Here is a 16,343-nt window from a genome sequence, read left to right as displayed (position 1 = left end):
CCCAGGGTGCCTCTTGGCCAGCTGCTCAGGTTGCCCAGTGGGCCTTGCAGGCCTGTGTTTTCTGTGGCCCAGAGAAGCAGCCTGAGGCCACCCACGGCATCTTTGGGCCAAAGAGCAGGTAAATGAGGACAGAGTGGAGCTTCTGGAGACCCCAGAGGGAGCTCTGGACCACGGCCGCTTTCTGCAGTCTCCCTGCCTTCCCTGAGAACACTGAAGTGACCTCAAAGATGCCACCCGCCTGGGCTCAGCATGTCACACACTGGTGGGTGGTCAGGAAGGGGAACAGAAGTGGGAAGTGATGGAAATGGAGGTCACTGAGGTAGGGGAAGCACACATACACACACGTGTGTGCACACACACACACACGCATGCACACCTTGGTATCTTCAGGAACCAGCTCACCCTGGGCCTCCCATTCTGCCTCTGCTCACCTAGAAGGGCCTCCCTCTGCCAAAAGTGTTGAGTAGAGGGGTCTCTGGTCCTTCCATGCCCTCCCAGGAGCAGTGGGAAGGTGGGCATGAAAAGCTGGTGGTCTGTGGACATCACTTTCCTGTGAACACCCCCAAACGGTGCCAGGGCACAGGGCTGGGAGCAGCCATCCCTGAGCCCACGGCTCCATCAGATCTTGAATGTCCCATGAGACCCCTCCAGCCAGCCCCTTCTGTCTCTGCCTGATAAAGGGGACTCAGGTTTGCTCAAGAACGTGCTTTCTAGAACCTCACAGCTCCTCTCCTTAGATTCCCTCAGCTTCCCTGGGGCAGTGATTCTGTTGCCCTGTTTTACAGGGGAGCAAACAGAGCCTGGCTCTCACTTGAGGACCTTTCCCCCTATGTCCAACTAGGGGTGGCCCAGGAGGGCCTGTGAGCAGCTGAGATACCTGAGCAGTGACCCAACCAGGGCTGGACTTTCTTGGGAAGTCAGGAGCCTGGAGATATATGTCTACCAGGCCAGGAAACCAGGTGGAGGGCCTTGCCTCTCCCCTGACCCTGTTCCCCACCACACTCACACACCCCAGCTTTGCAGACTGGGACCCAGGAGTGGCTGCTGGGGAGTGCCCCAACTCTCCCACTTGACCCCTGCCCTGTGGGCCCAGCAGTTATTCAAAGCCCTTCCCGGGGAGCCCTCAGAGCTTCGCGGTTGACTACACTGCTCATTGACTCACTCTGTTCTCACAGCAACCCCAGGAGGCAGGTACCAGAATCAGCTCCACTTTCCAGTTGGGAAAACTGAGGTACAGAGAGATGAAGTGCTTTGCTAGTAAATGGCAGAGCTGGGATTTGAACCCAAGCAGCCCGGCTTGTGCTATTGACCACTCCGTGCTGGTCTTGGCTTGGTTCAGCAGACTTGGTGCCAGCCCTGGAAGAGGGTACTCTCTGCTTGGGCTCTGATCCTCCCAACACTGTGTGGCTCCAGGCAGGTCACATAACTTCTCTGGATATCTCCATTTCCCCAGCTATACAGTGGAGATGATAATAGTCCCTTCCCCAGAGGACCCTTGTGTGGATTCAAGGAGCTGCAACTAAAAGGGCTAAGAGCCCGGGGTCAGCACACGGGGTCCAGCCATTAGTAGTGACAGTCTGGCGAATGATGTCCCTGGGTCTCCTCGGGTGGCTCAGTGGTAAAGATTAAAATCGTGCCTGCAATGCAGAAGCTGCAGGAGATGCAGGTTCAATTCCTGGGTCAGGAAGATCCCCTGGAGGCCGGCGTGGCAACCCATTCCAGTTTTCTTGCCTGAAGAATCCCCAGGGACAGAGGAGCCCGGTGGGCTACAGTCCATGGGGCCCACACAGAATCGGAGATGACTGAAGCAATAGCACACACACACGATGTCCCTACACATTTTATCTTTCCGGAATCAGGAAGTGAGTAGCGAAGTTTTCTAAAAGCTCAGGCTTTTGGATGCAAACAGACACGAAAAGTGTCATATCAGCCTGGGTAGGAAGCAGGACAGGGAGGAAGACATAAAGATAAGGATGCTCCAGCCACCAGGCCAGACAGGTGGGGACAGGAAGGCCTCCACGGCCAATGATGTCCTGGCTCCATCACAGCTCCCTTCTTGACTGAGCCTGGGGGCCGGGCTCAGTGGGATGCAGGGAGCCCCCAGATCTCCATGCTCGCACAGCCGACAAGGGCTCCAGCTAGAGTCCCCATCTCAGTCACAGACCCCAGCTCCTCCCTGGTGGTGTCATAGAATGAGGCCACTGAGAATAAACCTGAAAGATGCAGGTGGGGGCACCTGGCATCCTCATGGCTGGGGTGGTTGACAAGAAGAAGGTCAGGATGCTGCCTGCTCCTGGCGTGGAGGATGAAACCAAGTCCAGTGCTCTCTGCTCCTCCAAAGCAAACACCTCAGTGGCCAAGAGGTCTGGTTGTGACACCGAGCCCTGGAGAAGTCAGGTGGGAGACTGGCCAGTGACCCAAGGACAGTCAAGCACACAGCCTGCACCACCCTGACCCCTCCATCTCAAATCTACCGGCACACCGCTGGGCCAGAGCTGCTGCCATCGTGGGAAGAAGAAAAAGAAAAAGAAGAAAGAGAAACAAAAGGCAGCTCCATCTTTAAAGCTGCTGCCTCCCTCTGCCAAGGTCCTGGCTGGAGATGCAAGCCGGCGAGGCTTATCGAAACCAAACTTCAAGTTCAAAGGGAAGTTATCAGAAAACCACCTTCAGGTTCAATGTTGCCTTTCAAGTTCCACTTGATAAAACCCAAAGAAAAGAAACCTCTGTCCCTGCTCTCTCCTCCTCCGGGGCACCCCTCCCCCTGACACCCAGACAGCCCATCCTCCCTTAAGCCCTCCCCTGACTGCCCTCCTCTCTCCTCTCCCGGGGAGGAGGGGAACCTCCCCCTCGATCCCTTATCCCCTTCATACATCTTCTCCAAAGACCAGGGTTTGTCCTTTCTTCATCAGTGGGTCCCACCTCTCAGCCCATCCTAGCTCAGAAGACCACCTGGACACCCCCCAGGGGCCCCTTCCCAGCATGAGGGGCAGGCACAGGTAGGTAGTATTACTGGAAGCCATCTGCCCTGGGGCCTGGGACCAGGAACAAGGACAGTCAGCACCCTGTTGCCCCCACCAAAGAAAGCCTTTCTCCCTTTCACTGTCCCCTGCCCAGGGGCCAGAGAGATGGCAGATGATCAATCAGAAAGCTGTGCAGACCCTGGTGCCAGACGCCCAGGCTGGGACTCAGGGGCCCTGCTTCTATATCCACATGTGAGTGAGCCCCTTGAAACTAAATGACATCAAACCACTGCCCACCCCAGCCACCCCTGTGCAGAACACACCCCCTTCTCTCCACTGTCCAACCTCGGGCTCATGGGTAGATAAGAGAGGGTGAATGGGGCTCAACTGCTGGCTTCCCAGGCCCCACCAACTGGAGAACAGTATTTTCGTCAGGATGGATTTTAGCACCAGACCCTGAGCCCATTCATTCCTCATCCCCTACCCTATGCCTGTTCAGCCCACAGATTCCCCCCCTCCCAGAGGTGATCTTTCTGGGGGCACGGTTTTAGGGGGGCTCTGGTCACTGTTCAGTTGTAACAGTTACAACACGGCTAGTTGGAAAGCAGTGGAAGGAGGAGGAGAAAAAGGAAGGGAAGGGACCGAGTGAGGAGGAAGGAAAGCCTTTCACTTAGCATGACGTATCCTTGGGTGACCTAGAGGAGGGGCTGGCAAACTATAGCCCATGAGCCAAAGCCAGCCCACCACCTATTTTTGTAAATAACATTTTACTGGGACACAGAGACACCCACATCCATTGTCTATGGTGAAAGAGAGTTGAGTAGCTGCAACAGCCACTCTAATGCCCACAAAGCCTGAAATATGTACTCTTCCTGGCCCTTTAAGTAAACGTTGTGGACTGTGCAGTTTTGCACACCCATGAGGATACAGCCTTGATACGCAGAGCGCAGGGTGATTTCACCTGCTGTTCACCTGCTTGATTGGAAATCCTTGTGCAGTCCACAGCCTGTCCAACCATACACAGCAGCCATAGAAGAAAGAAAATGTCAACTCTGCTTTCTTAAAACCAAGTCTCAGCTCCAAAGAGTGGGGCAGCATGCCGAGCTCCTTCCCCGTGGAAGCTGTCCCCTGTCCCTCCTCTCACCATAGCCATGGCCATGAGGAGCCAGCCGGCCGGCTGTGTTTACCAGATGATGGCTCTGTCCCACATTAGCTCCCAACCTGGCATCTCTCCACCCCCAGCAACTGCCAGATTAAATGCATTACTTGACCATCTTCACCCGGCTCCCTTTGATGTTCCCTTCTCAAGCTTCAAAATACCTTTTGGAGGGAGATCAGACAGCATTAAACAGAATTACTAATTAATTAAGCAAAGTTAAATTTTAAACACTGTTTGTTGTGTTAGCCAAAAGCCTGAACAGAACAGACTTTTTTCCTCCACTGAGATCAAAGACAGTCTCTTCCCTCTCCCCTCCCCCAGTTTAAAAAGGAGGTGGGGGTGGGGAGGAAGAGAGGGAGAAAGAAGAGAGTGTTGAGTACCTCCAGGGAGAACAGGAAATAATCTAAATGGGGGCAACTCTGATCACGGGCCCCCCATGAACCTAGTGGGAGGCATCCGAGGCTCCCTTGGAACCTCACGCTGTGAGAGCCACGGTCACTTTCTTGGGACTGTTTAGCAGTGATCCAGGGAATAGGATGGCATAGCCAACCCAGCCAGAGCTGTTGACAGCTGGCACCACCCAAGCAGTATGGGAAGAAGAAGAAGGGCTGTGAAATGAAACAGATCCACCCACCCGAGACCCCACCCTCCTGAGTAGGATAAGTGCCCCAGGGCTCCTCCCTTGGGTTTGGGGTCAGGGTCACTTGGGGTCATTGGGAGACTGGCTCTGAGAAGCCGACAACTGTGCACGGTACACCTCAGGGGCGCCATTCACGTGCCGGACATCTTCGACTGTGTATTGTTCATGACAGATGGACAGATGGCAGAAAGGTGTCTTGAGGAAGGGCCCCTTTGCCCACTTTGCACAAACACATTTGTTGCTAGCAGAGGGCTGTCTAAACTCATTCAGCCTGCAGTCCTCTCTGGGATTTTCTGATGACGATGGGAGCTTACCATGTCCACGCGGCCAGAATGCAAGTTTCTCAAGAGCTGGCCCTGTTGGCTACTGCCCCGCAGCTGCCCACAGTGTACCACACGTGCACAGAGCAAATATTCCATCCCAGAATGACCCACTGCACCAAATCCCCCAGGTGGACAGAACATAGGCTACGTAACAAACACTATGAATTCCGGTGTGGTTGGGAATGGAGTGGGAAAGAGGGCAGTTTAAAAGGGGTAGGTCCATTCTGAATCCCAGACATCGGCTAAAATCCAAACCCTGGATGATATCAGCAAATGCCAGCTTATTTTAACACAATCCAGAAGGGCCTGGTAGATATTAAACTTTGGAAGAAGAGACAAATTTGAAACACGGTATGATTAAGTCAGCCCCACCAAAGACCAGAAATGACTAATGCCGGAAGGCCTGGCGGACACCTCTCTTAGCCTGGTTACCTGGCAGGTTCTTCTCAGTTGATAGAACATAAGATTTAACACAAGCCAGAGCTTCCTGGCTGGAGTTTGGACACTGGCCTTAACATACCCGCAGGCCTTTCTCAATTGTCCATGTCCAGATTATCTGCCACAAATATTTTAGGCTCAGGGTGGCTTGCCAGGATGTCTCTGACTCCCCAACCCTTCAAGAGCAGCTGTTAGAGGGAATGCAGATGAATTTTAATATTAGCCTATGCCAAATATAATTAGGAGGGTAAATCTGCTGCCAGTAAAAAGAGAAAGATATCGTATGTGCATTCCAGACCAAATGGTTTCTTGCACTATCTGCATGAGGCTCTCCTCGGGGCACGAGCGTCCTAGAGACACACAAATGTGTGTGTCCTTGCACACAGCAGTGGCTTGTCCGGTGGTGCGGGTGAAGTTAGTGGGTACACACATTATCCCATTATGTCCTCTTAATATCACCATGCAGGGTGTGGTACCGCCTGCATTTTACAAGAGGGAACTAAGTGGAGGAAGGCAACTTGATGGAACCATCTCCCAGCCCCGTCTCTCCACAGAGCCGGTCTTCCCTGCCAAGAACACTCTTTCTGTCTCTCAACACCTGCTCCTCCTTCAGGTCTCCAGGTGAAACATCCCTATCTTCTGAGAAGCATGCCCTCCTGTGCTCCGGGACTGGGTTAGGTTTCCCTGCCCTGATTACACTGCTATCATCAGCACTCGTGTGACTGGATCTTTCTGCTGCAGCCCCAGCCTGTCACCCTACATAGGAGTGTATCATCATCGTCATCAAAACGCAACAACCAGCAGCAGCAGCATCAGGATGTGAGCACAGAAGATGCAGAAACAGAATGAAAATCCCTGTTTCCTGCCTCCCCAGCCACTGGTCTGTCCACTCCGTCACAGGACAATAGCTAACACCTGTTCCTGCCTGTCCCACAACCACGCTCCTCTTTCTGATAATAGCATCTGGGTTTTCTCCAGTGGGCCGCCCCTCCCCAAGCTCAATCCGTGTGGTTTATGGGGGCGCTGATCCCACTCCAAGCTTCCTGGAAGCACCCAGACCCGACCAGCTTATTTTATCCTGGTGGCCCTGTGTCCTCTCTCTAATGCCAAAGGACAGTTGTTCGTGAAGCTGACGAGGTTAAAGTTGCTGGGCCTCTGACTTGCACGGGCTCCTTCCAAGTTGGAATGTGTGGACGTGGTTGGTTGTTTTTGTGATGCTTTCAAAATTAGGTATTTTATCCTCGCTTGGTTAAGAATGCTGTCTCTTCCCATTCTGACTTCCCGCCCGTCCCCTTGTGTCATGTGGTATTGGAGTGAACACAAGCATTTCTGGAATCGAGCTAAGGGGAACTTGAATTGGGGATATATTTATTTAGGTTTAGTGAGAAATAAATGCGTAGTAAATAGAAATACGTAAATACATATATTTGTATATAAATGGTCCACAGTTATGAAAGAGAATCGTGTATTCTTTCCCTTAAAAAAGACAACCCCCAAACTGGATAAACTTGGGTCCCACAAAAATCTAGACCTACCCTGGCCAGTAAAGTAAGAATCAAGCTTTTGCAAGAAATAATGGACTTCGGTGCTATCTTTCACCTGTGATGGCTCAGCTCATAGGATATGAGGACTCAGAGCCGGGTAGTCACCTTGGCCACCTTACTGGGAGGGAAATGGAAGGAAACAGAGGGAAAACGGAGAGATGACGGAGACAGAGAGAGAAAATGAATGAGTGTGTGTGTGTGTGTGTGTGTGTGTGTGTGTGTGAATGACATGGTTTGAGCTCCTGGATCAACCAGCCCTTCTTTGGCAAGATCTACCTTAGGATTTTTCGATTCTATGAGCCAGATTAAAAACAAAACAAAACATTTATTTATTTATGTGGCTGCACTGGGTCTTCAGTTGTGGCATGTTGGACCTAGTTCCCTGACCAGCAATTGAACCTGGGACCCCCTGCATTGGGAGCCTGGAATCCCAGCCACTGGCCCACCAAGGAAGTTCCTATGAACCAGATCTTAAGCAAGTTCAGGTTGAGTATCCAAAAGACCCCAAAGAATCCTGACTTAACTCTCCATCACTTGGAGCCCTTGCTTTTCAGGAAAAACAAAACCACCACCAACACATAATTGACCCAATGCAGTACTCTCGAAGCAGGCTTCCAGCAGTTTCTGCCAGTGGGTGTCTACCCCTTCCAGGGTCTTTTTCTCCTCACTCCTGCTTCCCCAGGTTACATTTTTCTGTAAGTAGATTTTATTTAAGGGCCAGTTGTGACTGAGGGGAAAGAAGAAAGGGGGGAAAAAAAACCTTCCCAACAAATAGCATTCTGGCCTTTTTTTCTCATCAGAGCATAAGGTTGATGGCCATTCTGCTTTGAGGTTTGAATAGGATTGAGACGAAACATCTGTTGGGGGAGGGAGGGGAAAACGCCAGGAGAGGGAGAGGGAAAGGGAAAAAAGCCTTCTTTGGGCTAAAAATATCATGTCCCTGCCACTCTCCCCCCATCCCCGCCCAAGTTAAAACATGTGATGAAATTCAACTTTTAAAATCTAACCCCGAGCTACTTGAAGCTATGAAAGCCTCCTCGGTATCTGACACAAGTCAGAATTTCCACTGTTCAAGCTGAGCTTTTATGAAGAACAGACTTGAGAGAGACTGCTGTCACGGCTGCGGCCCGGGCTTCTGGGGGGACTGCAGTGGACTGGAGTCGGGGCGACTGACACTCGCCGGCAGGACAGGCTCTGAACTGAGGGAGAGGAGCCAGCGGGGTGTGGCCCGCCTGCCCCCTCCATCTGGGGGTCCCTGCTGCTCAGCAGTGAACTCCCCTTCCTCCCAGACTGACGGGAACCACCGGCTGCCCCATCGATTGAGAGCCTCGCCTGGGACTCCAGGGCTCTGGTGGAGCTGTCTGTGGCCTCTTCCTGAGAAGTCCCCTCCCTCTGTCTTTCTCTCTCTTCCCCAGCTGCTCCCTGAACTCCAGACTCAGTGTCCATCTGTCTCCTCCATAGCCCTACCTGCATGTCACACAGGCCTCTTGAAGCCAACACATCCAAAAACAAAAGACATCGTCACCTGCTGAAACTGCCACCTCAGAAGTGACCGCTTAGTTCCCGAAGCCCAATCTCTAAGGCGTCCCTGGGGCCCCTTTCTTTCCCGCACCCCCGTCTCCCAGCCCTACCACCCCACCCCCAGGCCCCTCCACGTCTCTCCAACCCCTCAGCCCCACTAGGCCGAGGCCATCACCTCTCCCCTGCACCATCGCAATCGCCTCCTGTTCTCATTGCTTCCCCCCACCTCAGAATGACCTGGCCTTCACAGAAGCCACAATTTGCTGGTGAAAAGGGAAGTCAGAATCTGGCACTCACCTACCTCAAACTTGCCAGCAGTCTCTCTTCAAAAGCAGCGTGAGATCCCAGCCCGGGGCCCCACCCTTGCCGGCTGCCCCACCCCCATCCCCCAGTCTCTGGCTGCCACCTGGGCCTCCCTTCTGTGTCCCCCAAACCCCACAGCCCTCCCACCCTGGGGCTCCCCTCACTCCTCTGACTGTTCACCCCTCACATCCACCCAGGGCGGCTCCTTCCTGGCACCTGCATCTCGGCTGAAATGTCACCTCCTCAGAGAGGCCTGTCACCCTCCACCTTCCCTCCACCTTCCCTGGGTTTTACCTCTTCACAGAACACCCCTCCCAGAACCTTGTGTGAACCCGATTATCAATTCTCTACCTGCCTCCCTCGTGCCAACACCCTCACAGAAAGGCCCACCTACCTTGTCCGTGGCTGGAACCCAAGGGCCTAACAGGGCCCCACACCTGCAGTAGGCACTTAGCAAATATTAAAACATGTTGAGTGAAGAATAGACTGTCCTCAGGTCTGCTGTGTGACCTGAGACAGGTCATGCCCCTCTCTGGGCCTCAGATTCCTTACTACAGATGAAGGGGATGAAAGGCCTCCAAAGGGCTCCTTCTCTCTGGGAAGGGTTGACATTTCCCACCTGGGAGCCTCGATGGGCTGGAGGGGGGCACACGGGGCTTTCCTGGGAGCTGGACTCCAGTGACTTCCTGGTGTTGGCTTCATTCTTCCAGAGAGCACAGTTGGGCCCTGACTAACAGTTTTTTTGACTTTATAATGGTACAAAAGTGATACACAACTGTACATGGAATCACAAATCTGGGTCTTTTCCCAGGCTGGCGATATGTGATACAACTCCTCTTGTGATGCTGGACAGAGGGTCCCAGCCCCCAGTCAGCTACGTAATCACGAGGGTCAAGAACCTATACACTTACAATCATCCTGAACTCAGACAGCCAAACTTTTTTTTACTTCCAGCACAGTATTCAGTAGATGACACGAGCTATTCAACACTTTATTATAAATAGGCCTTGTGTTAGATGATTTCACCCAAGTGTAGGCTAATGTAAGGTGGGCAAGGCTAAGCTATGATGTTCAGGAGGTTAGATATATGAACGCACTTTCAACTAATGATATTTTCAACTTACAATGGGTTTATTGGGACGTGACCCCATCCTAGGGCTTCCCAGATGGTGCTAGTGGTAAAGAATCTACCTGCCAATGCAGGAGACATAAGAGATATGGGTTTGATCCCTGGGTTGGGAAGATCCCCTGGAGGAGGGCATGGCAACCCACTCCAGTATTATTGTCTGGAGAATCCCATGGACAGAGGAGCCTGGCGGGCTACAGTCCATAACGTCACAGAGAGCTGGACACGACTGAAGCGACTTAGCACGCACGCACGACCCCATCCTAAGTCAAGGAAGATCTGTTTTTATTGAGCACTATGGCATGCCAGACTATGTCACGCACTGGGAGTGGAAGGAGACATTCAGATTCTAATAGGATTAAAGAAGCTTTGAAAATAGGCCGTCTTTGATCTGGACTAGTAAATAATTACAAACACCAGTTGGCTCTTCTTCAAGAAAGAGGAACCCACGAAACAAGAGTCAGGACAGCTCACAGACACTGGCATACTCTGAACCAGCGCTGCACTCCGGGCTTATATAAATAACCTCGCTGTTACAGGCCCTCAGAGGAAGACGTGCTATGTCTGCCCCCAACAAGAAACTGAAGCACAGAGAAGTTAAGTGACTCTTCTAAGATCACACAGTGAGCTACAGTACAGCCAGGCTGGATCTGGGGTCTGACTGCAGAATAAAGGGAGAAGGGTGCCTCTCGTGTACTCCCATGGGGTGGCAGGAAGACCAAGTTCGGGCCATGCCAACTGGGACAGGCCCTGAACTCACAGTGGGGCTGCTTTGCCCTTGGGTGTCAGTCCCAACGCTACTGCTCTGCTCCACACAACTCCAGGCACCTCCCTCTCGGGCCAGAGAAGCCGAGACCCCTGCAGACTCTGCCAGGTGACACCTGGGCTAGGCCAAAGCAAGGCCTGTCTGTCAGCAGCCCTGGGGGCCTAGAGGGGGGCCAGGCCCCAGAGGGAGGGGCTGCCCGACTCACTTTTGGTCCTTAATAAATGCACGACCAGCAGGCAGAGCTCTGTGGACTCAAACTTTCTATGGAAGATGCTGAGCTAACACACTCTGCCCACTTTCACCTCCAAGCAACGAGGTAGAAAGACAAGAAACAGTCATGATGTTGAGGGTTAGTGGTCAGAGGTCAAGGGTGAGAGATGGGAGTGGGCCAAGATGCTGGGCAGGGATGTGGCCAGCACTAGGTGGGGGAGAGAGGGGCTGCAGGGAGAGAAGGGGCCTGTGACTATCTGCAGGTCCTTCTCCCCTGAAGAGCGCAGAGCCAGAGTTCAGTCTGTGCTGGGTTGAGAGGACACGCCCAGACACAGGGCTTCCTGGAGCCCCTGACACCAAGGTCCACCTCAGGCCACAAGCCGCAGGCCGCCACCACCTGTCGTCCTGCCCAGCTGGGGAGGTGGGGACCTCAGGTGGGCACTGGAGTGAAGGGTGGGGTGACCCTCCCCAGTCCTCAGTGCCCTGCTGGGTCAGCAGAAAGTGGGGGGGTCCCTTTTCCCTCCCCCTACAAGCCACAGGTCCCGCCTGCTGCGCCAGGACAGCTCTGGAGCGCGGGACTTTTCATGCTTACTTTGTTCTCTCCACAGTTCAAAAGGAGCTCGCAGTCCCAGCCCTCACTCCGGGCCCAGCCTTAATCTCCCATCCCTCGAGCTCCCAGCTGGCCAGTTAAGGCAGTTAAGACGCTGGATTAGGGCCGGCTTTACATAACAACGCTGGAGCTAAAGCCATCCTCTCCTGGGATGGCTAAAAGACTTCTTTTTATCTTCACGCCTCAGATGGCCTTTTTTCCTCCTTAACAGCCCTCCAGCCAGCCAAGAGGCAATGAACTTGGCCAACAGGAAGACAAAGAGGAGATTCAGGATTCGGCTTGCTCTCCCTTGGCCCAAGGCTCAGAGGGATGCCCGCAGCCCCAGCTCCAGGCCAGGTGGCTGCTTCGTCGTGGCCAGGACGTGGCAGCGCCCACCAGACCTAGCCATCCACAGCCACGTCCATCATCCTGGGAGTGCTGCCTCGGACCCGGCACCAGCGGTGGCCCAAGAACCACAGGCGGCCGCTGGGGCCAGCATCCCTTCCAAGAAGCCTCAGGGGCCGCACAGGCAGGCCCAGAGCAGCCCAGCCCTACTGCCTTATTTACTTATTGTTTTCACTTTTTAATTCTGTTATTAGTCTTTCGCTTCAAAGGAATACATGGTCACATTCTTCTTGTAAAAGTTGAAACATTAATCACAGTTAATACTACAATCCTCTGACCACGCTTTCCAATTTTAATCTTCTCCTCCCCTGTTCAGAAGGAACTATCTTTCTGTCTGTCTAAGCTTCTAGCTACACAATTCTATACATACATATGTGGTCCACATTCATACACACAAGGAAATACAGAGTGCTGTCTGGTACCCTTCGTTACATAAAAGGTAATTAACATACTATCTATAACACACTGCATCTTTGAGCAACCTGGTCTGTCTTTCATTCTGTGCTCTGTATAAGGTTTTGTTTGAAGAAAGGGGCTGGAAACTTGACCACCAACAACCTAGTCTAATCCCTAGTTGGAAACAGAGTCAGGCTTGTGGCTCCCAACTCCTCCTCCCCCGCCACCAATGGTGGTACTGATATATTTGGACGCTGTCTATGACTGGCAAGGTGCCCAGTCGAGGCACCTTCGAAGCTGTCCTCGAAGCCTGACCTGCAGCTGGTGGACCACAGGGATGGACCAAGTGCCACCAACATCCCCACACTTTCTCTGACAGGAGCTGGGACTCTTGGGCACCTCCTGTCTATCTCCCCTCTGTCAACCAGTGTCTGTAAGTGCCACCCCACAGCAGTTTATCCTCTCTACAGGGCGCCCACATCCTCTGCACATGTGCAGAGCCCACACCCCCATGCATCGTGTTAGAGAGGGAGGAGCCTGGCCAAAAGCCATAGCGAGTCTCTGTGGGAGCAGGAGGGGAGCAGGGACTTGGAGACAAGCCTGTGGGTTCCTCGGCCAAGGGCTCCTGCTGCTGCATCCAGCAGGGCTCATACTATGATCAGAGGTTGGACAAAGCCCCCTCCCCTTCTGAAGAGGAAGATTCCATGGGCATTTCATGTCTGCAGGGAAAGATGCCTCATGTGAAACCAATTACATGATTTCAGGCTGAGCCTCAGTGGCCAGAGAAGTGCCTCATTTGGGGCAGTTACCAGGGTCTCAGCAAATGATGAAAATATAGACAGATGGTGAGATGAGTGAATGACAACTGGAAGATGGTTAAATGGGTTAAGGAATGAGTGATAGAGGAGGACGAGATGGGCGAAGGATGGATTATGGATGACTGGGTGGTAGATAAGGACTGGCCGGATGGGTGACAAAAGAGTAGGTAGATGAATGAACAGGCAGTGATGGAAGGACGGGTGGGTGAAGGATGGAGCAAAAGATGGATGGATGAGCGCTGGATGGGTGGGTCATGGATCACTGGGTGGATGATGAGTGAGTGAGGGTGGATGAATGGATACATAGTGGACAGGTGGGTACTTGAATGGCAAGGGATGGATGGAATAGATGGAAGGATGAATGAATAAGAGGATGAGCTTGCTAAGTTACCAGGTGACTGAGCAAATGAATAGAAAATGGAATGAGTGCTGAAGCCCATGTAATCCTTGTCTGGGGTCACCTTAGCCCCCAGACCCTACATCCTGCAGGCCTTCACCTGACTCCCCAGATCAACTCTAGGCACCAGGTGCTGGCATCTCTCCATGGAGCCAAGGATGACAACTGAGGCTTGGGGAAGCCCAGGGAACAGTGAGAATCAAAGCCACTGAGCCTGAGTGTAGCCATCAGATCCAAATATGCTCAAGAGAAACACCCTAGAGTCTGTCCATGTGCCTCCTTCTCTTTCTATATGGGACCTGCTTGAATTTGAGCAAAGTCTGAGAGATACTTGGGTCCCAGGCACCCTCCAAATCCTGGGCCACAGAGAGAATCTCTCAAAATAGTGCTTCTCAAAGTACAGCATGCACACAAGTCATCTGAGGGGCCCATTACAGAGCAGACCAGATTCAGCAGCCTGGGTGGAGCTGAGGAGTCTACATTTATCACAGCTCTCAGGCCGATGTGGCCACAGTCCTTGGGTCTTGCCAAGGCTCCCCTCCAGAACTTCCTGGCATGGTCTACTCTCCTTTCAGGGCCCTACAGCCCTTCTAGGACCTATATTTCCCCTCAGAGACCCCTGCCAGCCCCTTGTCCCAGTTCCAGAGAGGGCTTTACTGTACAAAGAGTCACTCAATCAAGTCTGACTCTTTGTGACCCCATGGACTATAACCCGCCAGGCTCCTCTGTCCATGGAATTCTCCAGGCAAGAATACTGGAGTGGGTTGCCATTCTCTTCTCCAGAAGATCTTCCCCACCCAGGGATCAAACCCAGATCTCTTGCATTGCAGGTGGATTCTCTATTGTCTGAGCCTCCAGGGAAGCACATTTATTGCCCAAAGGCTGCACCAGTTCAGCAGTTCTCTCCTCTAATTCTGAGTGGGAAAGGGAAATGCTATTCCTTTCAGCAAAGGCTTCCATATGCTGTCCAGTCATTGTACCAGCTTAGGGAATTGAGTAGGAAGAGGCCCTCATTCCCATTCTACAAGTATAGAAACAGGCTCAGAAAGGGGACGTGGCTTCCTAAAGTCAAATTAGTATACCAGTGGCCCCCAACTCTCTACTTGAGTGTCCTAATTCTTTCTACAGTGCACTGCTTCCTTGAAGAAAGAGAGGAGTGGGAACTACAGAGGAAAGCGGTGAGGGGTTGGGGCTCTGTTCGTGTGTGTGCACACCTGCGCTCCAGGTGTGTGATGTGAATGGAGAAACACAAGGGTTGCTTCATACAGTATGTACTACATGCCCAGCCCTGCTTGAGAAGCCTATGAGTGGCCACTCCCCTGCAGTGGGGAAGATGAGGTCATACAACTTGTTCAAGACCCCATGGCTAACACAGAGCGGGATGTGAGCCTGGGTGGCCTGAATCCACTGCCAGTGAGGACCAATGAGGCGCTCCACTTCCCTCTTGCTCCTCACCCCATCCACCCCCAGTGCACCCCCACAGAGAGTTCTGTCCTCCTCCTCCTGGTCTGCAGACTTTCTGGAGGGTATGCAAGGCGTAAGGTAGACCAGATGGCCCTTCCCCACCTCACTGCCCTTGGGAAGGAAGTAATAGGTTCTGGTACCTTCTAGCCGAAAGTCTTCCTCTTCCTCCTCGCTGAGCGTTTCTCTGAAAACTTCACCCACAAGCTCCTAGAGGAAGACAAAGCAGGAATATTAAAGAAGTATTGGAGTCAGGTAGGAACCTGGCATCCTTACGGTCAAGGTGGCATTGTGAAGGTGTGTGTGGCTGGTCACAAAGAAGCAGGGACCCTGTTCTCATTCTTCTGATGGAAATTTAGGTCAAGTAGGGAGAGCCTAGGACACTTGTAAAGTTCATTACTGCGCTGCTTTTTAGAAAGTAAGTTTTTCTCAGCCTGTAGCCTGCCACGAAACATTACACAGGCTCACACTTCCCACTTGGAAAGGGAGATCCACCCTCCACCCAGGGAAATGACAAAGACAAGCTCAGAAAATGTCCTTCCTCTACCCCTCTGGGCCAACCCGATAGACTCAGGACCAGAGCCATCCCTCTGGGTCCCTAGAGGAGACCTCAGTTTGGATCCTTCCTCTATGAGAGGGTCCCAGGCAGGTGTCTTGATGAGTTTATAAAGAGGACCTGGTTTGCTGAAGGGAGCACTCCCTCAGCATAAACCCAGCTGTTAACATATACCCAAACTTGACATAATCCCTTAACATAAACCCAGCACAACATCTTCAGCACAACATCTAGGAACCTGTCGGCTCTGCCTTTAGCTGACCTTCAATCATGCCTCCCACATCTCCCCCTTCCAGCAGCTGGCCTGATCCTTGCACATGCCTTGCCTTGGTCTGTAGGCATGAATTTAAAATGTCCAGTAACTCACGCCATGTAGCAGAGCTGCTCCCAATCAGCCTGGTCAGGCTGCCACCCACGCATTGTCAGGTTGGCAAGGGAAGTTAGTTAGGTCCACAGGCTGGGAAATTTCTGGGATCTCAATAAAGATCCCATCTATCTGATCCCACTCCAGTAGGATGACTCTAGATTCAGAGGAGCCCAGACTAGTGCTTGTCAAACAGCTTCTGTATTTATTGGTATTCTGCCAAGAGGAGTAATGAGATCAGAAGAGATTGTTTTAAACAAAGTTAAACAAGACCCTTTGGGCTTCCCAGGTGGCTCCAGTGGTAAAGAACCCACCTACCAATGCAGGTGATGTAAGAGACACAGGTTCAATCCCTGGGTTGGGAAGA

The 16,343-nt window shown here is 52.5% G+C and overlaps 1 protein-coding gene across 1 annotated transcript in view; it reads right to left on the bottom strand.

Moving 5' to 3' along the window:
* NKD1 (NKD inhibitor of WNT signaling pathway 1) overlaps positions 1-16,343 on the bottom strand; it is a 92,419-nt gene that overhangs the window by 13,729 nt on the left and 62,347 nt on the right. Inside the window, exon 4 of the mRNA XM_068992844.1 lies at positions 15,200-15,266. Within this exon, the coding sequence (XP_068848945.1) occupies positions 15,200-15,266 (67 nt within the window). The remainder of the gene's footprint in view (positions 1-15,199; positions 15,267-16,343) is intronic.

Source organism: Capricornis sumatraensis, chromosome 20 (assembly GCF_032405125.1).
Source record: "Capricornis sumatraensis isolate serow.1 chromosome 20, serow.2, whole genome shotgun sequence".
NCBI lineage: Eukaryota > Metazoa > Chordata > Mammalia > Artiodactyla > Bovidae > Capricornis > Capricornis sumatraensis.
This window is presented reverse-complemented; position numbering and strand designations above follow the sequence as displayed.